The 27,667-nt window shown below is 49.6% G+C and overlaps 1 protein-coding gene across 4 annotated transcripts in view; it reads left to right on the top strand.

Annotated features, from left to right (window-relative positions):
- The window catches only part of erg28 (ergosterol biosynthesis 28 homolog), a 38,142-nt gene extending 10,829 nt beyond the window's left edge, over positions 1 to 27,313 (top strand). For 3 of the 4 annotated variants that reach the window (XM_052024817.1, XM_052024898.1, XM_052024742.1), the window contains exons 2-5: positions 1,198 to 1,331; positions 2,946 to 3,036; positions 16,240 to 16,358; positions 27,014 to 27,313. In XM_052024817.1, coding sequence (XP_051880777.1) covers positions 1,199 to 1,331; positions 2,946 to 3,036; positions 16,240 to 16,358; positions 27,014 to 27,102 — 432 coding nt within the window. In that variant the 5' untranslated portion in view covers position 1,198 and the 3' untranslated portion in view covers positions 27,103 to 27,313. The remainder of the gene's footprint in view (positions 1 to 1,197; positions 1,332 to 2,945; positions 3,037 to 16,239; positions 16,359 to 27,013) is intronic. The other variant, XM_052024971.1, reaches the window with a different exon arrangement.
- The last annotated feature ends 354 nt before the right edge of the window (positions 27,314 to 27,667 follow it).

Raw genomic sequence — 27,667 nt, 5'->3', positions numbered from 1 at the left:
AGGCGCAGCAATCTCTTCCCTCGCTTCCCGTAATAACCTTGGATGTATCCCGTCTGGCTTCGGTGACTTATCTATTCTAATGTTTTTCAAAAATTCTAGCACATCCTCTTTCCTCATGTCAACATGTCCTAGCATATCAGCCTGTCGTACGCCATCCTCACAAACGTCAAGGTCTCTCTATCTGGTGAATACCAAAGCAAAGTATTCATTAAGGACCTCCCCTACCTCTTCTGGCTCCAGGCACATGTTTCCTCTTTTATCCCTGATCGGTCCTACCCTCACTCTAGTCATCCTCCTGTTCTTCACATACGTGTAGAACACCTTGGGGTTTTCCTTAATCCAACTCGCCAAGACCTTCTCATACCCCCTTCTAGCTCTCCTAAGTCCATTCTTAAGCGCCCTGCTGGTGTTTGATAAGGTTCCTCATGGAAGGCTCATTCAGAAGATCAGGTTGGCATGGACTATTTGGGCCAAAGGGCCTGTTTCTGTGCTGTAGTATGACTCGAACCATGACTATCATTTCTGCCTCCACCTCCCCTGGCAGCACATTCCAGTCACCCACCACTCTCTGTGTAAATAAAAAAAACTTGCCTCACAAATTTCCTTTAAACTTTCCCCCTCTCACCTTAAAACTATGCCCTCTAATATTTGACATTTCCATTCTGGGAAAAAGACTCTCTACCCTAACCTCAGTGTCCAATCCAGCCAGCATCCTGGTGAACTTCTTCTGCACCCTCTCCAAAGCCTCCACATCCTTCCTGTTATGGGGCAACCAGAACTGCACACAGTACTCCAGATGTGGCCTGACCAAAGTTTTACACAGCTGCAACATAATTTCCCAAGTTTACACTCAGCACCCCACCCGATGAAGGCAAGTGTGCTGTAGGCCTTCTTTACCACCCTATCTACTTGTGATGCCACTTTCAGGGAGCTTACACCCCAAAATCCCTCTGTACATCAGCATTCCTCAGGGTCCTGCCACTTACTGTGTACTTCCCACTTACATTTGACCTCCCAAAGAGCAACACCTCTCACTCCCTCTGCCTACCCTACCCCCTCATTTCTCACTCAGTCCCCCCATTCTTTCTCTCTCTCTCTCTCTTCCCCACCCCCATCTCTCCACTCTCTCACTCTCCCCACCCCATCCCCATGCCCTCACACACATTCACTCCATTCTCTCTCCTCTCTTTGTCCCAGGATGAGCCGATTCCTCAACGTTCTCCGCAGTTGGCTGGTGATGGTTGCTGTCATCGCCGCTGGCAATACAATTCAGAGCTTCAGGGATCACAGCTTCTTGTCGGAGAAACTGTACACGGGAAAACCAGCACTCGGTAAGGAAAGTGTGCTGGTGATGGGACTTGGCATTGGGATGGAGGTGGGCGCTGTGGGTGGTGCTGAGGTTGCAGGGGTCCAGACTGAGAGAGGACAGAGACTCTCACTGTGAGTGTAACAGGATGGTGCCTGACATGAGGGGGTCACACCATTGGTGCATCAAATGGTCTGGGGTTGAGGATGAGCAAGAGGGTTCCTGTGGGAGTGTGAACAGAGAGACTCACTGTGTGTATCAGGAATTCTGTGGCGGGTGTGAGCATGGATTGGAGGACTGCAAGGATGTAATGCTGAGGCTTTATAAGGCGTTAGTCAGACCATATCTGGAGTATCGTGAGCAGTTTTGGGCCCCATATAGAAGGAAGGATGTGCTGGCGTTGGAGACGGTCCAGAGGAGGTTTACGAGAATGATCCTGAGAATGAAAGGGTTAATGTATGAGGAGCATTTGATGGCTCTGGGCCTGTACTTACTGGAGTTTAGAAGGATGAGGGGAGATCTCATTGAAATCTACCGAATATTGAAAGGCCTGGATAGAGTGGATGTGGAGAGGATGTTTCCAGTAGTGGGAGAGTCTAGGACGAGAGGGCACAGCCTCAGAATAGAAGGATGCCCCTTTAGAACAGAGGTGGGGAGGAATTTCTTCAGCCAGAGGGTGGTGAACCTGTGGAATTCATCGCCACAGATGGCTGTGGAGACCAAGTTATTGGGTATATTTAAAGCAGAGGTTGATAGGTTCATGATTAGTAAGGGTGTCAAAGGTTACAGGGAGAAGGCAGGAGAATGGGGTTGAGAGGGAAAAATAAATCAGCCATGATCGAATGGCAGAGCAGAGTTGATAGTCTGAATGGCTTAATTCTGCTCCTGTCTTGTGGTCTTCTGGATTTTAGTCATGGGGGGAGATTGGACAGGCTGGGTTTGTTTTCTGTGGACTGAAGGAGGCTGAGGGGTGAGGGGTGACCTGACAGAGGGGTATAAATTATAAGAGGCAAAGATAGGGTAGATGGTCTGAATCTTTTACCTATGGTAGCAGTATCAAAACCAAGAGGGCAGAGGCTTACAGTGAGAGGAAGGAGTTTTAAAGGGGATCAGAGGGGTAAGTTTTTTTTTACGCGGAGGGTGGTTGATATCTGAAACTCGCTGCCAGAGGAGACGGTGGAATCAGATACACTCACTACGTTTAAGAGGTATCCAGACAGACACTAAATAGGCAAGGCATAGAAGCATACGGTTCTAATGCGGATAAATGGGATTACTGTAGATGGGCATAAAGGCCAGTATGGACGTGGTAGGCCGTAGGGCCTCTTTGCTGTACAATTCAAATACTGTGTTGGGGGTTCCTGTGGTGGGTAAGAGGGGGTGGGATCTCCTGGTAACTGGCTGAGTAGGAGGAGGGATTTTCACACCAGAGCCCCAGCCGCAGGGAGCACTGGTGAGGGATGGTGCTCTGACTGGGGCCTGGACCCCACTGTGTGGGACAGTGGGGTGTCACCTATTCCAGTAGACTCAGTGCATGGCTCTGACGCTTGGAACTGATGCAGGGCGTTCCATTCACCTCCCACTCTTTGCTGCTGCTGTTTGAATATTTAACTCCTTACCCGGTGTTGATTTTCTGCAGTGAATGGGCTCCAGGCCAGAACGTTTGGGATCTGGACTCTCCTATCATCCATCATTCGGTGTACGTGCGCAGTGGACATTCAAAACCGAACGTAGGTACCTGTAGGATTGTCCAGAAGTGTTTTAAACCTTCACTGTGGATCTAACCACCTTTTAATGTTCTATTTACCTGATTATATTTTTTCTCCTAACTTATTTCTTCGGCCTTTATACCCTGACCCCCATTTTGTGTGTGTTTATCCAGTAAGGATGTGCTCCAGCCCCTGTGGTGACCACTGGTGAAGCCTCCCCCTGCTCCTTCTCCAGGGAGGTCTGAGCACAGAGAGGGGCAGACAGTCAGCATCAGCAGACCCCCTGATGCCCTGCTGTCCAGCACTGTGAAGATCCACTGAGGCGGAGGTTCCCAGCCTGTCCCATTTGCCTCCAGACCCCGTCTACCGTGAGCCCCTCGCTGAGGGTCAGGCTCACCTCCCACCTGGTTCTCTACATTGTGGAGGCCATAGCAATGGCTGAGGGGGTGACAGGTTTGGCTGTTGTCTGTAGAGCTGTTGTGGTGGGAATAGCTGTAGCCTGCATGTTTGTTCTTACAGTATCGGTGCCTGTGGCTGCTCCTGTGCAGGTACAAGGTGTCCCAGCACTAGGCTTCAGTAACTAAACCAAGCACCTTTACTGAGCATCAGATGAGCTTAGAGTGTGGATCAGCATTTGGAATTATGATGTTATTGCAGTCATGAAAATGTGGTCGAGGGAAGGGAAGGGCAGGACTGGCAGCTCACGTTGCTGCATAGAGTTATAGAGTTGTACAGCATGGAAACAGGCCTTTCAGCCCAACTGGTCCATACAAACCTTTTTCGCCTGTCTACACTAATCCCATTTGCTTGCACTAAGTCTGTATCCTTCTATGCCGTGCTCATTTACGTGCCTGTCTAAATGTTTCTTTAACCGAGTGATTGTATCTGATTCCACCTCTTGGCAGTGAGTTCCAGGTATCAACCTGTGTAATAAGGAAAAAAACTTACCCCTCAGATCCTCTTTAAAGCTCTGACCTTTCACCTTAACCTGTGCTGTCTTGTTTATAATACCCCTACCATAGAACAAAGACTATCCACACAATATATGCCTCTCATTTTATAAACCTCTATCAGGTCACTCCTTAGCTCCAGGGAAAACAAGCCCAGCCTATTCCAATCTCTCCACATAACTAAAGTCCTCCAGTCCAGGCAACACTTAATATGACCATGGCTGTTTGATGCTGGCCTCAACTCCTCTTCTGTCATTTCTCCATACCCCTCTTTTCCTCAATCCATCAATCCACCTCCATGTTAAATCTAATGATCCAGCTTCCACTACCTGCTGGGGCAGAGAATTCCAGAGATTCACCACCCTCCACATGAAGAAGTTTCAACACACCTCAGTTTAAATGACCGGCAGTAGTTGTCTTTGTTCTAGACTCTGCCACTGGTGAAACATTCCAGCATCTACCCTGTAAAGCACCCCCCCCTCCCCGCCCCGCCCCGCCCAGGATCTTGTACGTTTGACTAAGAAGGAGGACTTTAGTGATGGGAGGAACTGGACAAGGCTGGGCCTGTTTTCCCTGGAGTGGAGGAGGCTGAGGGGAGGCCTGATAGAGGTTTATGAGAGGCAGAGAGAGGGTAGATGTGTGTATCAAAAGCAAGAAGAAAAAGGTTTAAGGTGAAAGGCAGGAGTTTTAAAGCGAATCTGAAAGGAAAATTTTGTTACTCAGAGGGTGGGTGATATCTGGAACTCACTGTCAGAGGAAGCGGTGGAGTCAGACACAGTCACTATGTTTAAAGGAAATTTAGACAGATGCTGAAATCGGCAAGGCACAGAAGGATATAGACCTAATGCAGGCAAATGGTATTTGTGTAGATGGGGGAGAAGGTCAGCAGGGACCTTGTGGAGTGAAGGGCCTATGTTGAACAACTCTGTGACTTTATGAGCCTCAGTGGTTTGGTGTTTCCAGAACTTTTATCTGAGGGAGGAGAGGCAGGTGGGTGTGGACACGGGTAGAGTGAGCCTGGGTGGGTGTGGACGCGGGTAGAGTGAGCCTGGGTGGGTGTGGACGCGGGTAGAGTGAGCCTGGGTGGGTGTGGACGCGGGTGGAGTGAGCCTGGGTGGGTGTGGACGCGGGTGGAGTGAGCCTGGGTGGGTGATTTCAGCCAAACCTTGGTCCTTGTTCTTCTGGTGGCAGCAGCTCAGTGAGGAATACCTTGAACTGGCGCCAAGCCTGCACCCTTCCCCCACTTTCTGAGGGCAGCACAGACAGATCCCATGACCAGTGCTACCTCCAACTTAGTGGGGGTTGTGAGGGTGCCCACCCAGGGTCCCCCTGGGCAGTTGCTGCTGGTGACAATGATGCCCGCCCCACACTGTGGCCCCACCTCTCTCATCATCCCACCCAGGACTGATGGTGAGGAGTCCTCCCTGGCTTCTCCTGGGGAATCTGTGGGTGGCAACAGACTGGAACCTCTCCCCCTGGGTCAGGACAGCCCTATCTCTTGGCTCCAGACAGAGCCAGGACTGAGACTCTTCCCCGACCCCACCATTGCCTGCACAGAATTGTTATTCACAGTGCTGTTATAAGAATATTGATCGGAGCTCTTGTACAATAAGATGGACTCTTGACTTCACAATCTACCTCATTATGACCTTGCACCTTATTGGAATTGGTTTATCATTGTCACTTGTACCCAGGTATAGTGAAAAACTTGTCTTGCATTACTGTTCATATAGATCAATTCATTACACAGTGCATTGAGGTAGTATAGGGGAAAACTACAGAATGCGGAGTAAAGTGTCACAGCTACAGGGAAGTGCAGTGTAGGCAGACAATAAGGTGCAAGGACATAACGAGGTAGATTGTGAGGTCAAGAGTCCATCTTATTGTACTAGGGAACCATTCAATAGTCTTATAACAGTGGGATAGAAGCTGTCCCTGAGCCTGGTGGTATGTGCCCTCAGGCTTTTGTATCTTCTGACTGATGGGAGGGGGGAGAAGAGAGAATGTACGGGGTGGGTGGGGTCTTTATGTTGGCTGCTTTACCGAGGCAGTGAGAAGTGTAGACAGAATCCATGGAGGGGAGGCTGGTTTCCATGATGTGCTGGGCTGTGTCCACAACTCTCTGCAGTTTCTTGCGGTCCCGGGTAGAGCAGTTGCCGTACCAAGCCGTGAGGCATCCAGATAGGATGCTTTCTGTGGTGCATTGATAAAAGTTGGTGAGTGTTGATGGGGACATGCCAAATTTCTTCTGCCTCCTGAGGAAGTAGAGGCGCTGGTGAGCTTTCTTGGCCGTGGCATCTACGTGGTTGGACCAGGACTGCACTTGTCTACCTGCACTGCACCTTCTCTGTAGGTGTGACACTTTATTCTGCATTCTGTTATTGTTTTCCCTTGTACTACCTCAATGCGCTGTTGTGATGAATTGATCTGTATGGATGGGATGCAAGACAAAGTTTTCACTGTACCTCTCTTCTCTCTTCTTCCATCGGGTAGAAGATACAGGAGCCTGAAAGCACGTACCACCAGACTTAAGGACAGCTTCTACCCCACTGTGATAAGACTATTGAACAGTTCCTTTATACAATGAGATGGACTGTGACCTCATGATCTACCTTGTTGTGACCTTGCACCTTATTGCACTGCACTTTCTCTGTAGCTGTGACACTTTGTACTGTTACTGTTTTTACCGGTACTACATCAATGCACTCTGTAATGACTCAATATAACTGTACTGTGTAATGAATTGACCTGTACGATTGGTTTGTAAGACAAGCTTTTCACTGTACCTCGGTACAAGTGACAATAATAAACCAATACCAATATCTTGGTATATGTGGCAACAATAAACCAATTACTTTCTGCTGGCTTGGCTGCTCCTGGGCAGTGGGCCTGAGCTTTGTCAGCCCCCCAGCCAGGATGCCTTAACCCAGGGTGAAGGAAGACCCAAAACCTGAAGAGCCGCAGCCTCCCCCACCACAGGGGACTTTCACTCCCAACTGTGATGGGGCAAGTTTCACAAGGGTTTCTGTGCTTTCCCCATCCCGTGGATTCCAGAGGTTCACCACCTGATCTCAGAGGTTCATCTGGATCCAGAAATTCATTCTCCAGGGCTGGTGGTCATGGTGGAGGGAGGGTGCTGGGCACCCGCACCAGGAGCCAGCTTCCCCAGACAAAAGCCCCTGACTCAGGGTTCCTTTCCCCCTGATCTCCACCTACATGCTCTCCTTCTGCCCACTGTTTTGGGCTCTTGCTCAACCACAAGGCAGGAGGGCTCCATGAGACCACCCCAGGGTTAAGCTTGGGCATGAGCTGCTCCTCACATTCCCAGGCATCCCCCTTGAGGTACTTTGTTTTCCACTGAAGATCTCACCATTGTCCTCTTCCTGCGCCGAGGGTATGAAAAGTTGTCAGTGATGGGCGAAGAGGTGATAGAGGCTGCTCTCCTGAAGACCAGGTGGGAGTGGGAGATTCCTGATGGTGAAGGGTGGGGAGGAGGAGATTGCAGGGAGTGAAGCGCAAGATGTTCGACAGCATAACCCTGTGACCCTCTCCTTTGACAAGATCCCACATGGGAGACTGGTCCAAAAGATTAGGATCTGCATTTAAGGCAGATCTGCATAAGGCATGCATTTAAGGTGAGAGGGGGTAGGTTCAGAACAGATGTCGGGGTACATTTTTTACTGAGAGAGCGGTGGATGTCTGGAATGCATTGCCTGATAGGGTGGTGGAGGGAAATTCATTGGGTGCTTTTAAGAGGGGCTTGGATGAGCACATAAATGAGAGGAAAATAGAGGGATATGGGCATTCTGTAGATTTGAGGGAATAGCTATGTCGGCACAACATTGTGGGCTGAAGGTCCTGTTCTGTGCTGTACTGTTCTATGTTCTATCTGTGGGATCCAGGGAAAACTGGCAAACTGGATCCAAAATTGGCTTGGTAATAGGAGATGGAGGGTGATGGGAGAGGGTTGTTTTTGCAATTGGATGTTTGTGACTTGTGGTGTCCCACAGGGACTGGTGCTGGGACCTTTGCTGTTTGTAATAGACATGAAGAATTCAGATGTGGATATCAGTAAGCTTGTGGATGGCACAAAAATTAGAAGAGTTGTTGACTGTGGAGGGTGGTCTTAGGCCACAGGGTGATATCGATGTGTTGGTCAGTGTGGCGATACTGGTCTGGGACACAGTTACCACTGCAGAAAGGGTAGATAATGTAGAAGGATCCTCTCTAGAGTCAATATGGGTGGAAGTTAGGAACAAGAAAGGGGCATTTACCCTCCTGGGAGTTTTCTATAGGCCCCCCAGTAGCAGTAGGGATACTGAGGAGCAGATTGGGAGGCAGTTTTTGGAGAGATGCGAAAATAACAGGGTTATTATAATGGGAGACTTCAACTTTCCAAATATTGACTGGCACCTACTTAGTGCCAAAGGTTTAGACGGGGCGCAGTTTGTTAAGTGTGTCCAGGATGGATTCCTGACACAGTACGTTGACAGGCCGACTAGAGGGAATGCCATAATAGATCTAGTTTTAGGTAATGAACTGGGTCAGATGACAGATCTATCAGTGGGTGAGCATTAGGGGGACAGTGACCATTGCTCCATAACCTTTAGAATTGTCATGGACAGGGATAGGAGCAAAGAGGACGGGAAGATATTTAATTGGGGGAAGGCAAATTATGAGGCTATAAGGTGAGAACTTGGGAGTGTAAATTGGGATGACATTTTTGAAGGGAAATGTACTATGGAGATGTGGTCGATGTTCAGGGATCTTTTGCAGGACGTTAGGGATAAATTTGTCCCAGTGAGGCAGAGTAGGAATGGTAGGGTGAAGTAACCGTGGGTGACGAGAGAGGTGGAACAACTAGTTAGGAAGAAGGCTGCAGCATACACAAGGTGTAAGCAGCAAGGATCAGATAGGGGTGAGGAATATAGAGTAGCAAGGAAGGAACTTAAGTAAGGGCTGAGGAGAGTAGGGTTGAGGAGAATCCCAAGGCTTTTTTCTCGTACGTAAAGAGCAGAAGGATGGCTAGAGTAAAGGTAGGTCCGATTAAAGACAAAGGTGGGAGGATGTGCCTGGAAGCTGTGGAAGTGGGTGAGGTTCTCAGTGAATATTTCTCTTCAGTATTCACCAAGGAGAGGGGTCTTGATGATGCTGAGAACAGTGTAGGTGAGGGTAATGTTCTAGAGTATGTAGATATTAAGAGAGAGGAAGTGTTAAAGTTGTTAGAAAATATTAGGACAGATAAGTCCCCGGGGCCTGACGGAATATTCCCCAGGCTGCTTCGTGAAGTGAGGGAGGAGATTGCCGAACCGTTGGCTAGGATCTTTGAGTCCTCGTTGTCAATGGAGATGGTACCGGAGGATTGGAGGGTGGCGAATGTTGTCCCCTTATTCAAAAAAGGTAGTTGGGATAGTCCAGGGAACTACAGACCAGTGAGCCTTACGTCTGTGGTGGGTAGGCTGTTGGAAAGGATCCTAAAAGATAGGATCTATGAGCATTTGGAGAAACATGGACTGATTAGGGACAGCCAGCATGGCTTTGTGAAGGGAAGATCTTGCCTCACAAGCCTGATAGGGTTCTTTGAGGAGGTGACCAGGAAGGTTGATGAGGGTAGTGCAGTAGATGTGGTCTACATGGATTTTAGTAAGGCATTTGACAAGGTTCCGCATGGTAGGCTTCTTCAGAAGGTCAGAGGCCAAGGGATCTGGGGAAGCTTGGCCGTGTGGATTCAGAATTGGCTTGCCTGTAGAAAGCAGAGGGTTGTGGTGGAGGGAGTGCATTCGGATTGGAGGGCTGTGACTAGCGGTGTCCCGCAGGGATCGGTTCTGGGACCTCTTTGTGATATTTATTAACGACTTAGATGAGGGGGTGGAAGGCTGGGTTAGCAAGTTTGCAGATGACACAAAAATTGGTGGTGTTGTGGATAGTATGGAGGGCTGTCGGAGCTTACAGAGGGATATTGATAGGATGCAGAGCTGGGCTGACAAGTGGCAGATGGAGTTCAATCCAGAGAAGTGTGAGGTGGTACACTTTGGAAGGACAAAATTCCATGGCGGAATACAAGGTAAATGGCAGGATTCTGGGCAGTGTGGAGGAGCAGAGGGATCCGGGGGGTTCATATCCACAGATCACTGAAAGTTGCCTTGCAGGTGGATAGGGTAGTTAAGAAAGCTTATAGGATGTTAGCTTTCATAAGTCGGGGATTCGAGTTTAAGATCCGCGGTGATGATGCAGCTTTACAAAACTCTGGTTAGACCACACTTAGAGTACTGTGTCCAGTTCTGGTCGCCTCATTATAGGAAGGATGTGGAGGCGTTGGAGAGGGTGCAGAGGAGATTTACCAGGATGCTGCCTGGATTAGAGAGTATGGATTATGAGGAGAGACTAAAGGAGCTAGGGCTGTTCTCATTGGAGAGAAGGAGGATGAGGAGAGACATGATAGAGGTATACAAGATATTGAGAGGAATAGATAGAGTGGACAGCCAGCGCCTCTTTTCCAGGGCACCAATGCTCAAAACAAGAGGACATGGCTTTAGGGTATTGGGTGGGAAGTTCAAGGGTGATGTCAGAGGGAGGTTTTTCACCCAGAGAGTGGTTGGTGCATGGAATGCGCTGCTTGGGGTGGTGGTGGAGGCTGATACATTGGACAAGTTCAAGTGATTGTTAGATAAGCATATGGAGGAATTTAAGTTAGAGGGATATGTGGGAGGAAGGGGTTAGATAGTCTTAGGTGTGGTTTGAAGGGCAGCACAACATGGTGGGCCGAAGGGCCTGTATTGTGCTGTATTGTTCTATGGTTCTATGGTCAAATGGGCTGAGAAATGGCAGATGCAGCAGCATCCACCCCAGGTCCCTGATGTATATGGGAAGTACACCCGTGTAAAGGGACTTACACTAGGGAACCCCCCTCACTCCCAGGTGGAGAAACCGCCATTGGAGGGGGCTCCCGGCCAGAGGCAACAACATTCCAGACTCTTAGCAGGTCCTGATAGAAGCTGGGTGGCCTCCACAGAGCAGCGGCTGTAGCCGCGTCACCTTATGAAGGCAGCGGCCCCGCTGGAGAAAGTACATCTGCTGGGAGGGTGCTCAGCATACAGGAATCTCTGCAGGGTCCTGAGGCGGAGAGCCACCAGCCATGCACGTACACACACCAGCGACTGTCCGTCCTCCTCCAACGGGAGAGACGGGACCGCTGCAGAGACCCAGTGTTTCCTATTGCCCCAGAAGAAGTCCACTAACTTCCCCTGCATTCTCGTGGCAAAGGCTGCGGGTGGGATCAATGTGACCATCCGGTATCACAACTTGGAGAGCACCAGATGGTTTATGACCACCACCCTGCCTCGATAGGAAAGCACCCTGAGGAGGCCTGACCAGCACCCCAGCCAGGCCATGACTTTCATCTCCAGGTCCTGCCAGTTTGCCAGCCAGGTCTCCCAGAGGGAGTCAAGTAGACTCCCAGGTAGAGGAGATGTGTGGTACTCCACGCAAACAGAGTCATCTCCTCCGGCAGGGAGTCCACCTGCCACTGACCCACTAAGAGTCCAGAACATTTTGTCCAGTTGATCCTGCCCAGTTGGCCAAGAAAACCTCCTGGCACTCACACATCTTCCGCAGGTCGACGGGGTCTGTCATCATAAGGAGTACGTCATCGGCGTAGGCCGAAAGGTGGACCTCCATGCCCGGCTCGCGCAGAACCAGACCCGTCAACTTCCTCCGAAGGAGACACAGGAATGGTTCGACACAGATGGCATACAACTAGCCGGACATGGGGCATCCCTGACGTACTCCTCTCCAAAAGGGAATGGGTGTCGTCGATGAACCATTGGCCTTGACCAGGCACTCTGCGGCAGAGTACAAGAGCCGGACCTGGGCCACAAAGTGCGGTCGATCCCAAACGCCTTCAGAGTGCCCGCCAGGAAAATGTGATCCACTCAGTCAAACGCCTTCTCCTGGTCAAGGAAGAGAAACGCTGCCGGGGACCCAGTCTCCTGGATCAGGTGGATCAGGTCCTGGACCAGGTGGACATCGTCCTGAATGGACCAGCCCGGGACCGTATAAGACTGGTCCGGATGTATGATCCATTGCAGCACAGAGCCGAGACGATTGGTCATTGCCCGGGCGAAGACCTTGTAGTCCGTGCACAAGAGAGAGACCGGCCGCCAGTTCTTCAACAGGCGGAGGTCTTCCTTCTTGGGCGACAGGACCACGACAGCTCTCCGCCACGAAAGGGGAATCTCCCTGGTGGCCAAGCTCTCCCCCAGGACAAGGATGTAATCGTCCTCCAGGACATCCCAGAATGCCTGAAGGAACTCGATGGTCAAGCCTTCTAAACCGTAGAACAGTACAGCACAATACAGGCCCTTCAGCCCACCATGTTGTGCCGACCTTTAAACCACACCTAAGACTATCTAACCCCTTCCTCCCACATATCCCCCTATCTTAAATTCCTCCATATGCCTATCTAACAATCTCTTGAACTTGACCAATGTATCTGCCTCCACCACTACTCCAGGCAGCGCATTCCATACACCAACCACTCTGGGTGAAAAACCTCCCTCTGATATCTCCCTTGAACTTCCCAACCATTACTTTAAAGCTATGCTCTCTTGTATTGAGCATTGGTGCCCTAGGAAAGAGGTGCTGGCTGTCCACTCTATCTATTCCTCTTAATATTTTGTATACCTCTCTCATGTCTCCACTCATCCTCCTCCTCCAAAGAGTAAAGCCCTAGTTCCCTTAGTCTCTCTTCATAATCCATACTCTCCAAACCAAGCAGCATCCTGGTAAATCTCCTCTGCACCTTTTCCAACGCTTCTACATCCTTCCTATAATGAGGCAACCAGAACTGGACACAGTGCTCCACGTGTGGTCTAACCAGAGTTTTGTAGAGCTGGTCTAGGCCAGGGGACTTGCTCCTCCGGAGTTGCTAAAGAGCTGCAGACAGCTCGGCCTGAGTCAGTGGGGTGTTCAGCCGCTCCACTTCCTCCGGCCCGACCGTTGGCAAACTCTCCAAAACTACACTGCACGCGTCCGCACTGGACGGGTCCGGCGAGAAGAAGTCCCCGTAAAAGGAACAGATTTCCCTGGTGATCCCGGCAGGATCAGTGACAGAGGAGCTGTCAGCAGCCAGTAATTCTACCAACTGCTTGCGGACTCCCCGCCGCTTCTCAATGAAAAGAAGAAGAGTGAACCACGGTCCAAATCGTGCAGCATTTGGATCCATGCCCTCACATACGTGCCTCGAGACGGCTCAAGCTGCAATACCCTCAGCGCGTCCTTCTTCTCCTGGTAGTCCTGCTGCAGGCTCGGATCCCCAGTGGTCAAACTGAAACAGGACCAAGTTGAGCAGCTCTCTCTCAAGTCACCTGATCTCAGGAGTCCCGCCCCTTGGTCGACACCCTAGTGTACTCCTGACATAGAAACCAGATGTGGGCTTTACCCACATCCCATCATAGCCTCAGGGAGCAGAAGTCCTCCCGCTTCTCCCTCCAGGCAATCCAGAAAGCTCTGAACGAATCCCGGAATCGGCCGTCCTCCAGCAGCCGGTTGTTAAGGTGCCAGTATGCGGACCCCACCCGCGTGTGCGGCAGAGACAACTCCACCCACACGAGGTGGTGGTCTGAGCACGGCCCCGGCCGCATGGAGGCCGCCGAGACACGGGAGACATATGCCCAGGAAATGTACACTCAGTCTATGCAGGAGCCTCCCCCTCTAGACCTCCTTGAGAAGGCGCCAGAGTCAGGGTGAAGGTTCCGCCAGATGTCCACCAAGTCAAAGGAGCCCACTAGCTCCTTCAACACCTTCACCAATGCCCACACCGAAGGAGGCGCTAACCACTAAATCCTGGGTGGGGGGGTTCCAGGGCTGTCTCAGCCGCCATGCTTGGGGCAATGCCACCACCAGCAGTGGAGACGTCCTCCTGCATAATATCACTGGGGCTGTCGCCTTCCCCACTCACCGAGGGGGGATCACCAGGATGTGAGGCCACAGTTGGGGATTCAGGCTGGGGGCTAACCTCCACGTTGGGTCCTGCCCCCTCCAATGAGTCCCACACATCTGCGCTCTCCACCCCACCAGAAGAAAGACTCCTCCTCCTCTTCAGGCCGGAGGAACATACTGATGTAGGGGCCACCGGTTCTCCAGCAGCCCCGATTTCCATCATCCCTTCCACCCACACACTCCCCACAGACCCCCGCTGACCTTCAAGGCAAGTGGGATCCCCGGTACGAGGTACAGGGGCAGGCATGAGTTCTGCACCCCCAGAGGTTTCCTTCCCGAGGTGCTTGCTGTTCTTCCGTACCTTCCTGTTCCGCATTGGCTCCTCGCCATCCTTCCCCATGCCCACACTACACACGGTCTCAGGCTCTCCCACCTGATCCACAGGGGGAGGGGGAGGGTGATCAGTTGTGTCAGAGGTGGAAACCTTGGGCCAGGAGTTGGGACAGTCCCTCTGAAAGTGCCCCAACTCCCTGCACACATGGCACCGTGGGCACTCAGAGCTCCAGTACACCTGGTAGCTCAGAGCTCCAGTACACCTGGTTGAGGGTCAGTTTACACCTCACAGTAAACTGACCCTCAACGTCCTCCTCCCGGGCCAACTGCAGAAACAGCTGGCGCCGGAAAGAGAGAATGTTGCAAAGGGTGCGACGCTTGAACTTGTGCGTGATGGCGGTGATCTAGGACCGTACTTGTCCCAAGAGGGAAAGATGGGGAAGGAGGACCTCTTTGGGAATGAAGGGCCTGATGCGTCCAAGGACAACCCGCTGTGTGGGAGCGGTCACCAGCTCCAGCTGCAGGAGTGTTTTGTCCACAGTGAGCCCCTTACTGAGGGCCCGATGCACCAGGTCGTTGGTCTGCAGGTAAAACATCGCCTTCCTGAGCTTCTTTTCAGAGGCTAGCATGCCAGCCACACCAAACAAGTCCTCCATGGCCTCCAAAATTGCTTGCAAGGTCAGTCCAGGGGGCAAAATGCATTGCACCCCACGTTTGAGCTCCACCAACCGAAGCAGGGCGATGTCCAAGGGGGTAGAGGCAGCTGCCTTTGCATAGTCCCTCGGAAATCCACGACTCCCAGGTGTCTGATCTGGCATGGTGGCACTGCAGTCCAAAACGGAATGAAAGCAATAGAATAAACACTGCCAAAGTCTAGGTAGTGAGTGATAAAGTCACAGAAAGTGAGTGGTGTTCCAAGATGGGACAGTTCGGAATGTCTCGCTGCTCCCCCAGGTCTTACTGCGTCAGCAGATCCCTTCGGTCCGGCCGCCTCGAGGTTGTGGGACCCCACAAAAAGCTGGAGAATGTCACTGGCAGCCCCAGATTAGCCTTTCCTAATGAGACAGCGAGATGGAAAGGAATCTTTCATTGTTATAGCAGTAGGAAACACACCACACTCGACGGCCCTTTCTTGGCAAGACTAAAGCTACTTCCAACGCCAGGAAGGGTTCCACCGGTCCTGAAAAATTCCAATTTGGTTGAGATGTCCAAAGAATACTCCTACACCCACACCGACGGAGACACGATGAGGCAGGAGGGAGGGGGTTCCCACGGATGTCAATGGGAAACAAATGATGATTCACTCCCTACAGTAGGAGTAAAACAGCTTCTTGCCAAAATGCCGGTCACTGCAGTGAGAGAACTGCGCAGTTAGCAGCTGCCAACAAGCACAGTCCAAACAGTAAAAAGCTTCAACAGAAGCCCCCATGCTGGAACAGCCACTCACTAAGGTGCTCAGGAGTCCTGCGGCACCTCCTCCGATGGTTCAGGACAACTTTATCCAAAAGTTTTCTTTCGATTTCTCCCAGCTCGATCCGAACAGCTCCACTCTGTGTCTGACCCTGGGAGTGTGTGATGGGACAGTGTAGAGGGAGCTTCACTCTGTGTCTGACCCCGGGAGTGTGTGATGGGACAGTGTAGAGGGAGCTTCACTCTGTGTCTGACCCCGGGAGTGTGTGATGGGACAGTGTGGAGGGAGCTTCACTCTGTGTCTGACCCCGGGAGTGTGTGATGGGACAGTGTAGAGGGAGCTTCACTCTGTGTCTGACCCCGGGAGTGTGTGATGGGACAGTGTGGAGGGAGCTTCACTCTGTGTCTGACCCTGGGAGTGTGTGATGGGACAGTGTGGAGGGAGCTTCACTCTGTGTCTGACCCTGGGAGTGTGTGATGGGACGGTGTGGAGGGAGGTTCACCTTGAGTCTGAACAGACTGCCTGTCCTGGGGTGGGTGAGAGGACACAGTGACCCATTGGTGTGGTAATTGCTCCCTTTTGTTCCCACAGGTTGTATCACATCACTCTGTGGACATTCATTCTGGCTCTCATTCACTTCTTATCAGAGTCATTTGTTTATCACACAGCACCCATCACAATCGGCGTCATGGCTCCCCTCTTGGTGGCTGGTAAGTGCCCCTGTGTTTGAGTGCTGGTAGGTCTCTGATCAAGGAACTTCTGCAGTAACTCTTCCCAGCATGACGGTCAGAATGTCGGGGTTGTGGGGGTTAGTCTGTGGCCCACTGAGATGGAGATGGAGTGGTGCAGAGACTGTTGACCAGGCACTTATATGGTCAAACTCTTGCTCACTTCATCCCCAGAGCTGCTGCAGTTGGTCAACATGAGTTGAACGGGAGCAGAAGGAGGCTGTTCCATAGTGTGGTGCAATCCCCTCCCCCCCACCTAACATCCCAATTCCCTTGGTGACTGATCCCAGCTGTGAGTAGAGGACTGAGCATCCGCAGCTCTCTAGAGAAGTCCAGAGATTTTGTTTCTCCTCTTGAGTTTTTCCTGTGCCCAGGTTGCAGCTTGCCAGCCTCTCAGCAACTACCTGCCACCCGCACTCCGAATGACAGATAGAAGGAGTGCCACGGGTTGGTCCAGCAGTACAGGACGTTGGTGAGACCACACCTGGAAGCTCAGGAAGGCATCTTGGTCGGCATGGACGAGTTGGGCCGAAGGGCCTGTTTCTGTCCTGTAGAAATGTACCATTCTATGATGCTCTTCCTTACTCTTGTCCATCCCTTGCAATAAAGGCCAATGCCTTTCTCTGAATTCTTTCTGTTTTCTGTTCAATTATTTGATGAATCAGGGAGTCCCCAACAATTATTAGAGCCATAGAGTCACACAACATGGAAACAACTGGTCCCTGCTGACCAAGGTGTCCACCTGAGTTAGTTCCATTTCCTGGGTTTGGCCCATATCTCTCTAAACCTTTCCTTCCCATGTACCTGAACAAATGTCTTTTAAATGTTGTAATTACACGCACCTCAGCCTCTTCCTCTGGCAGCTAGTCCTACATGCCCGACACCCTCTGTGTGAAAAGATTTCCTCTTGGGTCCCATTAAATCTTTCCCCTCTCACCTTAAACCTATGCCCTTTAGTATTAGACTCCCCATCCCTGGGGAAAAGACTGATTATTCACCTTATCTATGCCCCTCATAATTTTATAAATGTCTCATCCCTGAGCCTTCTACACTTCAGGGAAAACAGCCCCAGCCTACATAAGAACATAAGAAATAGGAGCAGGAGTCGGCCATCTGACCATTGAGACTGCACCGCCATTCAGTAAGATCATGGTTGTTCTGGCCATGGACTGAGATCCTCCTACCTGCCTTTTCCGCAGAACCTTTAATTCCCCTACTATGTAAAAATCTATCTAACTGTGTCTTAAATAGATTTAATGAGTAGCATCTACTGCTTCCTTGGGTAGAAAATTCCACAGATTCACTACCCTCTGGGAAAAGCAGTTTCTCATCATCTCCGTCCTAAATCTACTCCCCCGAATCTTGAGGCTATGTCCCCTGGTTCGAGTCTCACCTACCAGTGGAAACAACCTTTCTGCCTCTGTCTTATATATATATCTTTCATAATTTTATATGTTTCTATAAGATCCCCTCTCATTCTGAATTTCAGCGAGTACAGTCCCAGGTGACTCAATCTCTGCTCACAGGCTAACCCCCTCATCTCCAGAATCAACCTGGTGAACCTCCTCTGCACCGTCTCCAAAGCCAGTATATCTTTTCTCAAGTAAGGAGACCAGAACTGCACACAGTACTCCAGGTGCGGCCTCACCAGTACCCTGTACAGTTGCAGCACAACCTCCCTGCTCTTAAATTCAATCCCTCCAGCAGTGAAAGCCAACATTCTATTTGCCTCCTTGATAACCTTGTTGCACCTGCAAACCAACCTTTTGCAATTCATGCACAAGCACTCCCAAGTCTCTCTGCACAACAGCATGCTGCAACCTTTCACCATTTGAACAATAATATGATTATTTTTCCTTCCAAAGTGGATGACTTCACATTTACCAACATTGTGCTCCATTTGCCAGACCCTTGCCCATTCACTTAACCTATCTATATCTCTCTGCAGACTCTCCACATCCTCTGCACAACTTGCTTTTCCGCACATTTGCTTTTCCACTCAATTTAGTGTCATCAGCAAACTTAGATACGTGACACTCAGTCCCCTCTTCCAAAATGTTAATGTATATTGTGAACAGTTGTGGGCCCAGCACTGACCCCTGCAGCACCCCACTCACCACTGATTGCCAACCAGAGAAACACCCATTTATAGAACAATACAACACAATACAGGCCCTTCGGCTCACCATGTTGTGCCAACCTTCAAACCACTCCTAAGACTATCTAACCCCTTCCTCCCACATATCCCTCTATCTTAAATTCCTCCATATGCTTATCTAACAATCTCTTGAACGACCAACGTATCAGCCTCCACCACCACCCCAGGCAGCGCATTCCATGCACCAACCACTCTCTGGGTGAAAAACCTCCCTCTGACGTCTCCCTTGAACTCCCCCCCCCCCCATTACCTTAAAGCCATGCCCTCTTGTATTGAGCATTGGTGCCCTGAGAAAGAGGCGCTGGCTGTCCACTCTATCTATTCCTCTTAATATTTTGTATACCTCTATCATGTCTTCCCTCGTCCTCCTTCTCTCCAATGAGTTAAGACCTAGCCCCTTTAGTCATAATCCATACTCTCTAATCCATACTTTCCAGTCCATGATTCTCTAAATGATCATAGATCCTATCTCTTAGAATCCTTTCTAGCAGCTTACCCACCACATACGTAAGGCTCACTGGTCTGTAATTCCCTGGACTATCCCTACTCCTTTTTTTGAATAAGGGGACAACATTCACCACCCTCCAATCCTCTAGTACCATCCCTGTGGACAACGAGGACTCAAAGATCCTAACCAATGGTTCAGCAATCTCCTCCCTCGCCTCACGAAGCAGCCTGGGGAATATTCCTTCAGGCCCCAGGGACTTATCTGTCCTAATATTTTCTAACAACTCCAACACATCCTCTCTCTTAATATCCACATACTCTAGAACATTACCCTCACCTACACCTCCCTCAGCATCATCAAGACCCCTCTCCTTGGTGAATACTGAAGAGAAGTATTCATTGAGAACCTCACCCACTTCCACAGCTTCCAGGCACATCCTCCCACCTTTGTCTTTAATCAGACCTACCTTTACTCTAGCCATCCTTCTGCTCTTTACATACGAGAAAAAAGCCTTGGGATTCTCCTTAACCCTACTCGCCAAAGCCTTTTCCTGTCCCCGTCTCGCTCTCCTCAGCCCCTCCTTAAGTTCCCTCCTTGCTACTCTATATTCCTCACAAGCCCTATCTGATCCTTGCTGCTTACACCTTATGTATGCTGCTGCCTTCTTCCTAACTAGTTGTTCCTCTCTCGTCACCCACGATTCCTTCACCCTGCCATTCCTTCTCTGCCTCACTGGGACAAATTTATCCCTAACATCCTGCAAAAGATCCCTGAACATCGACCACATCTCCGTAGTACATTTCCCTTCAAAAATGTCATCCCAATTTACACTCCCAAGTTCTCGCTTTATAGCCTCATAATTTGCCTTTCCCCAATTAAATATCCTCCCGTCCTCTTTGCTCCTATCCCTGTCCATGACAATTCTAAAGGTTATGGAGCAATGGTCGCCGTCCCCCAAATGCTCACCCACCGATAGATCTGCCACCTGTGCTGGTTCATTACCTAAAACTAGATCTAATATGGCATTTCCTCTAGTCGGCCTGTCAACATACTGTGACAGGAATCCATCCTGGACACACTTAACAAACTGCCCTGTCTAGACCTTTGGCACTAAGCAGGTGCCAATCAATATTTGGGAAGTTGAAGTCTCCCGCTATTATTTTTGCATCTTTCCAAAAACTGCCTCCCAATCTGCTCCTCAGTATCCCTACTGCTACCGGGGGGCCTATAGAATTCTCCCAGTAGAGTAACTGCTCCTTTCTTGTTCCTGACTTCCACCCATATTGATTCTAGAGAGGATCCTTCTACATTATCTACCCTTCCTGCAGCTGTAACAGTATCCCTGACCAGTATCGCCACCCCTCCTCCTCTTCTCCCCCCCTTCCCTATCCCTTTTAAAACACTGAAAACCAGGAATATTCAATATCCATTCCTGCCCTGATGTCAGCCATGTCTATGTGATAGCCACAATATCGTAGTCCCATGTACTTATCCAAGCTTTCAGTTCATCACCCTTCTTCCTGATACTTCTCGCATTTAAGTAAATGCACTTTAGCCCATCCGCCTTACTACTTTTATAGCCTGTACCCTGCTTCTCCTTCCTCAAAGCCTCTCTACCTGTCAGATCTGACTTTTCCCCATCCCCTTCTTCCTCTGACCTACTCCTCCAGTTCCCTTCCCCCGCGCAAACTAGTTTGAACCCTCCTGAACCACCCTAGCAAACCTGGCTGCAAGGATATTGGCCCCCCTCAGGTTCGGATGTAACCTGTCCTCTCTATACAGATCCCACCTTCCCCTGAAGAGATCTCAATGATCCAAAAATCTAAAACTTTCCCTCCTGCAACAACTTCTCAGCCACGCATTTATTTGCCATCTCCTCCTATTCCTACCTTCACTATCGCGTGGCACTGGCAGCAATCCTGAGATTGCTACCCTGGAGGTCCTGTTCCTCAGCCTTCTGCCTAGCTCGCTAAACTCACTTTTCAGGACCTCATCCCGCTTCCTTCCTATGTCGTTGGCACCAACATGAACCACGACTTCTGGCTGTTCTCCCTCCCACTCAAGAATCTTGTGGACCCGATCAGTGACATCCCAGACCCTGGAACCTGGGAGGCACATACCATCCGGGATTCGTGCTCACTGCCACAGAACCTCCTATCTGTTTCCCTGACTATCGAGTCCCCTATCACTACTGCCCTCCTCTTCTCCTCCCTTCCCTTCTGAGCAGCAGGACCAGTCCCAGTGCCATAAACCTGGCTACTGCTGCTAGGCCCCGGCAGGTCATCTCCCTCAACAGCCTCCAAAGCAGAAAACCTGTTACTGAGGGGAACAGCCTCCGGGGTCCTCTGCTCTGTCTGCCTGTTCGTTTTCTTTTTCCTTTTCCCTCCCCTGACAGTCACCCTTCTATCTACTTCCTGGACTCCAGAATTACCTGCTCTAAGGGGGGTGACCATCTCCTTATGTACAGTATCTACATAACTCTCCCCCTCCCTGATGCTGCGCAGTGTTTGAAGCTGCAACTCCAGCTCATCGATTGTGAGCCAAAGTTCCTCCAGCCTCAAGCACTTACTGCAGATGTGGCCATTGTGGACCACAGCAAGGTCCACGAGCTCCCACATCAAGCAGCTGCAGCACACCACCATGTCCTCCATCTGAACTAATTCTCTATTTTTCTTCCTACCTAGTTTTTTCCTACTTAAATATTTCTAATAGATAACAGGTAAACCTTACCTTTGCTTACCAGCTACTCACCTGCCTCACCCCTTTACCGCCAAAGCCCCTTGAGCCAAAGCCCAACCACTCTGCTCCCTCTCACTCAGCTGCCCGCTGGATATGGCGGTTTGCTTTTTAAACTGCCCGCCCTTTACCTGCTGACGTCACGCACCTGCACAGTCCTGCCCCCACTATTCCCAATGAGAACTTATATAAAAAACTTATAAAAAAGAACCTTATAAAACAAAACCTTATAATAAAAACCTTATCCCAACTCTCTTCCTTCTATTGGTCAACCAATCCTCTATCCATGCTAATACATTACCCCCAACTCCATCCATCCTTATAGAACATAGAAAACCTACAGCACAATTCAGGTCCTTCGGCCCACAAAGCTGTGCCGAACATGTCCCTACCCTAAATATTACTAGGCTTACCCATAGCCCTCTATTTTTCTCAGCTCCATGTACCTATCCAACAGTCTCTTAAAAGACCCTATCGTATCCGCCTCCACCACCATTGCCAGCAGCCCATTCCACACACTCACTACTCTCTGAGTAAAAAACTTACCCCTGACATCTCCTCTATATCTACTCCCCAGCACCTTAAACCTATGTCCTCTTGTGGCCACCATTTCAGCCCTGGGGAAAAGCCTCTGACTATCTACCCGATCAATACCTCTCATCATCTTATACACCTCTATCAGGTCCCCCCTCATCCTCCGTCGCTCCAAGGAGAAAAGGCCGAGTTCCCTCAACCTGCTTTCATAAGGCATGATCTGCATTCCAGGCAGCATCCTTGTAAATCTCCCTTGCACCCTCTCTTTGGCTTCCACATCCTTCCAGTAGTGAGGCGACCAGAACTCAGCACAGTACTCCAAGTGGGGTCTGACCAGGGACCTATATAGCTGCAACAATACCTCTCAGCTCCTAAATTCAATTCCCCGATTACTGTTAGATAGGTCCATGGAGTTGAGTAAAATAGAGGGCTATGGGTAAGCCTAGTAATTTCTAGGGTAGGGACATGTTTGGCACAGCTTTGTGGGCCGAAGGGCCTGAATTGTGCTGTAATTGTTCTATGTCCTATGAAGGACAATACACCATATGCCTACCATTAATACTATACTCTGCCATCATATTTGACCTACCAAAATGAACCACTTCACACTTATCTGTGTTGAACTGCATCTGCCACTTCTCAGCCCAACTTTGCATCCTATCTATGTCCCTCTGTAACCTCTGACAGCCCTCCAAACTATCCACAACACCCCCAACCTTTGTGTCATCTGCAAACTTACTAACCCACCCCTCCACTTCCTCATCCAGGTCGTTTATAAAAATCACAAAGAGTAAGGGTCCCAGTACAGATCCCTGAGGTACACCACTGGTCACCGACCTCCACTCAGAATACGACCCTTCTACAACCACACTTTGCCTTCTGTGGGCCAGCCAGTTCTGGATCCACACTGCAATGTCCCCTTGGATCCCATGTCTCCTCACCTTCTCCATAAGCCTCGCCTTGCTGAAATCCATATACACTACATCTACTGCTATCCCTTCATCGATGTGTTTAGTCACATCCTCAAAAATTTCAATTGGGCTCGTAAGGCAGGACCTGCCCTTGACAAAGCTATGCTGACTATTCCTAATCATATTATACCTCTCCAAATGTTCATAAATCCTGCCTCTCAGGATCTTCTCCATCAGCTTACCAACCACTGAGGTAAGACTCACTGGTCTATAATTACCTGGGCTATCCCTACTCCCTTTCTTGAATAAGGGAACAACATCCGCAACCCTCCAGTCTTCCGGAACCTCTCCTGTCTCCATCGACGATGCAAAGATCATCGTCAGAGGCCTTGCAATCTCCTCCCTTGCCTCCCACAGCAGCCTGGGGTACATCTCATCCGGCCCTGGTGACTTATCCAACTTGATGCTTTCCAAAAGTTTCAGCACCTCATCTTTCCTAATATCTACATGCTCAAGCTTTTCAGCCCGCCACAAGTCCCCACTACAATGCCCCAGATCTTTTTCTGTAGTGAATACTGACGTAAAGTATTCATTAAGTACCTCCGCTATTTCTTCCGGATCCATACACATTTTCTCACTGCTGCACTTGATAGGCCCTATTCTTTCACAGCTTATCCTCTTGCTCGTCACATACTTGTAGAACGCCTTGGGGTTTTCCTTAATCCTGCCCGCCAAGGCCTTCTCATGTCCCCTTCTGGCTTGCCTAATCTCCTTCTTAAGATCCTTCCTATTAGCCTTATACTCTTCCAGTCTCTAACATTACCTAGCTCTCTACTTTTTGTAAGCTTTTCTTTTCCTTTTGACTAGATCGATTATAGCCTTTGTACACCATGGTTCCTGTATCCTCTTGTGACTCCCCTGTCTCACTGGAACATGCCTATGCAGAACTCCACACAAATATCCCCTGAATATTTGCCACATTTCTTCTGTACTTTTCCCAGAGAACATCTGTTCCCAATTTAATCTTCCAATTTCCTACCTGAGAGCCTCATAATTCCCTTTACTCCAAGTAAACACCTTTCTAGTCTGTCCGTTCCTATTTCTCTCCAGTGCTAAGGTAAAGGAGATAGAATTATGATCACTATCACCAAAATGTTCACCCACTGAGAGATCTGACAGCTGACCGGGTTCATTTCCCAATACCAAATCAAGCACAGCCTCTCCTCTTGTAGTCCTATCTACATATTGTGTCAAGAACCCTTCCTGAACACAACTAACAAACTCCACCCCATCTAAACCCCTCACTGTCTGGAGATGCCAGTCGATGTTTGGGAAATTAAAATCCCCCATCACAACAACTCTGTTATTCTCACACCTTTCTAGGATCTGCTTCCCTATCTGCTCCTCAATAACCCTGTCACTATTGGGCGGCCTATAAAAAAAACACCCAGCACTGTTATTGACCCCTTCCTGTTCCTAACCTCCACCCACAGAGACTCCGTAGACAGTCCCTCCACAACGTCCACCTTTTCCACAGCCGTGAGACTGTCTCTGATCAACAGTGCCACTCCCCCACCTCTTTTGCCTCCCTCCCTGTCCTTTCTGAAACATCTAAAACCTGGCACCTGAAGCAACCATTCCAGTCCCTGAGCCATCCGTCTCCGTAATGGCCACAACATCATAGCTCCAAGTATTGATCCAAGCTCTAAGCTCATCCACCTTGTTCACAATACTCCTTGCGTTAAAATAGACACATCTCAAACCTGTCTGAGCACGTCCCTTCTCTATCACCTACCTATCGTACCTACTACTAGCTTTCTCTATTTGAGAGCCAAACACCTCTTCCCCAGTCTCTCCAGTTCAGATCCCACCCCCCAACAATTCTAGTGTAAACCCTCCCCATCTTATGGATAAGTCTTTTATGCGGCACCTTATTGAACACCTTCTGGAGATCCAAGTATACAACATCCACCTGTTACCCTCCATCCACTGAGCTCATTATATCCTCAAAGAAATCCAGTAAGTTTGTCAAACAGGACCTGCCCTTCCTGAATCCATACTGTGTCTGCCAGATGGAACCACTTCTATCCAGATGTCTATTTCTTCCTTCATGACAGCTTCAAGCATTTTTCCAACTACAGATGTTAAGCTAACTGGCCTATAGATACCTGCCTTTTGCCTACATCCTTTTTTAAACAGTGGCATGACATTCGCTGTCTTCCAGTCTGCCGGGACCCGCCAAGAGTCCAGAGAAATGAGATAATGAGATATAGTGCCTTTACTATAACTTCTGCCATTTCTGTCAGTACCCTGGGATGCATCCCATCAGGACCAGGGGACGTCTACCTTTAGGCCCACTAGTTTGCTCATCACTACCTCTTTAGTGACAGCAATTGAATTGAGGTCCTTGCCTCCCATCACCATCCAGCCTATCCAGTCTCTCCTTATAACTCAAGCCCTCCAGTCCTTGTAAAATCCTTGTGAATCTTTTCTGCATCCTTTCCAGCCCAATGACATCCTTCCCATAGCTGGATGACCAGAACTGCACTCTATGCTCCGGTGCGGTCTCACCAACGTTTTGTACAGCTGTAATATGACATCCCAACTCAATGATCAATGCCCAGATCAATAAAGGCCAGCGTGCCAAATGTCTTCTTCACCTCCCTGTCTACCTGTGTTGCCACTTTCAGGGAACCATATACCTGTACCCCCAGGTCTCTCTGTTCTACAACACTTCCCAGGGCCCTTCCACTTACTTTGTAAGTCCTGGCCTGGTTTAACTCCCCAAAATACAACACTTCCCACTTAGTCCCCATCCATTGTTGTCCCTGCATGTTAATTCTTTGTGTTCCACTACTACATATCTCTCTTAGTACATTAACGTTTACTTGTTTGTAAATAAGCTCTTGTTTGTTTACTCTTCCGACCAAAGTAAACGACTTCACATTTCACACATTATGTTCTGCTCGTACTTGCCCATTCATGTAATCTGTCTCTACTCTTGTAGGGATGCTGCACCCTCCTCAGAGCTCACCTTCCCACATAACCTTGTATCACTGGAAACTTGGACACACTGCACTCTTCTTATCTGTCATTAATGGAGATTATGAATACTTGAGGTGCCAGGACTGGGCAGTGTGGGACCCAGACAGTAACCGTCTGACAGCCTGGACATAATCTAAATTTCCAACCACTTCTTGTCCTTCAATAATTCCTTTATCCTTGGTAACAAGTACCCCCTACCCATGACCTCTTCATGTAACAGCCTTTTATGTGGTACTTGTAAAATGCCTCTTGCAAATCCAGATATGTTGCATCCACTGGGTCCACCAATCTACCTTACTAACTGCCCAAAAAAGTTGCATTTGCCTCACACAATTTTAAAACCACATTGACTTTGCCTTAACACACAACTTTTTAAATGCCCAGTTACCCTATTCCTGCAAGAGATGTCAGACTAACAAGTCTGCCGTTCACTCCTTGCCCTTCAGCCTTGTTACATTATTGAGGAGGGAATTTTGTAAATTGCATTTCCTGCTTCAATTACCTAATTGTGGCCAAGTTACTTTGGAATTTGTGACCCTCATTCTCTCCAAGATCCCACCATCCTTACTTTAAAATATAGCACCTGTCCTTCAGCATCAGTGGGTCTGAATCCAGGGACCTCCCCAACGGCACTATGGGAGCACCTTCACCAGGAAGGCTGCAGCCGTTGTAGAAGGCTTTCACCTCCCCTTCTGAAGGGTGATTTGGGCAGAGTGATAAATGCTGGCCTTGCCTTCGAAAAGAATGCCTCTGTCCTGTAGTTCCTTTGCTTCGTCCCACTGACTTTTGACCCTCTGTCCTGCAGGCTTCTCCATCCTGGGAATGCTGGTGGGATTTCAGTACATGGGGGATACCCAGGAGGTGGCTTCAGCTCCACCAAAGAAGAGAATCTAAGTCCATCAGGGTAAATGGATGAGGATGGACCGGGCTGAGCCAGGAGGCGATTGGACCCGACCAGTTGACCAGTATGCTCACTCCACCACAGCAGTTCGTAGTGAACACACTTCCAACGTAATTGATCAACGGGAAGGCACCTTAGGGTGCCCTGAGTTCATGAAGCACATTGTTCAAATGGGGTCCCTCTTTCTAACAGTAAATTGTGGTGCTGGAAACTCTTGTTTGCAATGGTTTCTAACTACGGACCCGTGTGTGACCATTCCCAGACCTGGGCAGAGACTGAGGCTTATGTGGAAGCTCAGGGATTGGGGGCAGGAGTCCTGGCCTGATGGGGAGGGGTCAGCCCTGAGGAAGCCTTGTCTGGCCAGCAGGAACACAATGGGCTGAAGGTCCTCCTGTGTGCGATAAATGCATGGGTTCCCATCACTGAGGGAGAATAATATGGGGAACAACTTAGTACGTAGGGTGGGAGGGAGATGGGGAACCTGGGATGAAGGTTGGTTTGGGGTAGGGCAAGGGGGAGGTATATTTATATTTATTCCCAGAATGTGGATGTCACTGG

Source organism: Pristis pectinata, chromosome 1 (genome assembly GCF_009764475.1).
Source record: "Pristis pectinata isolate sPriPec2 chromosome 1, sPriPec2.1.pri, whole genome shotgun sequence".
Classification (NCBI taxonomy): domain Eukaryota; kingdom Metazoa; phylum Chordata; class Chondrichthyes; order Rhinopristiformes; family Pristidae; genus Pristis; species Pristis pectinata.
Note: the sequence above shows the minus strand (reverse complement) of the source record. Positions and strands in the feature narration are given on the sequence as shown.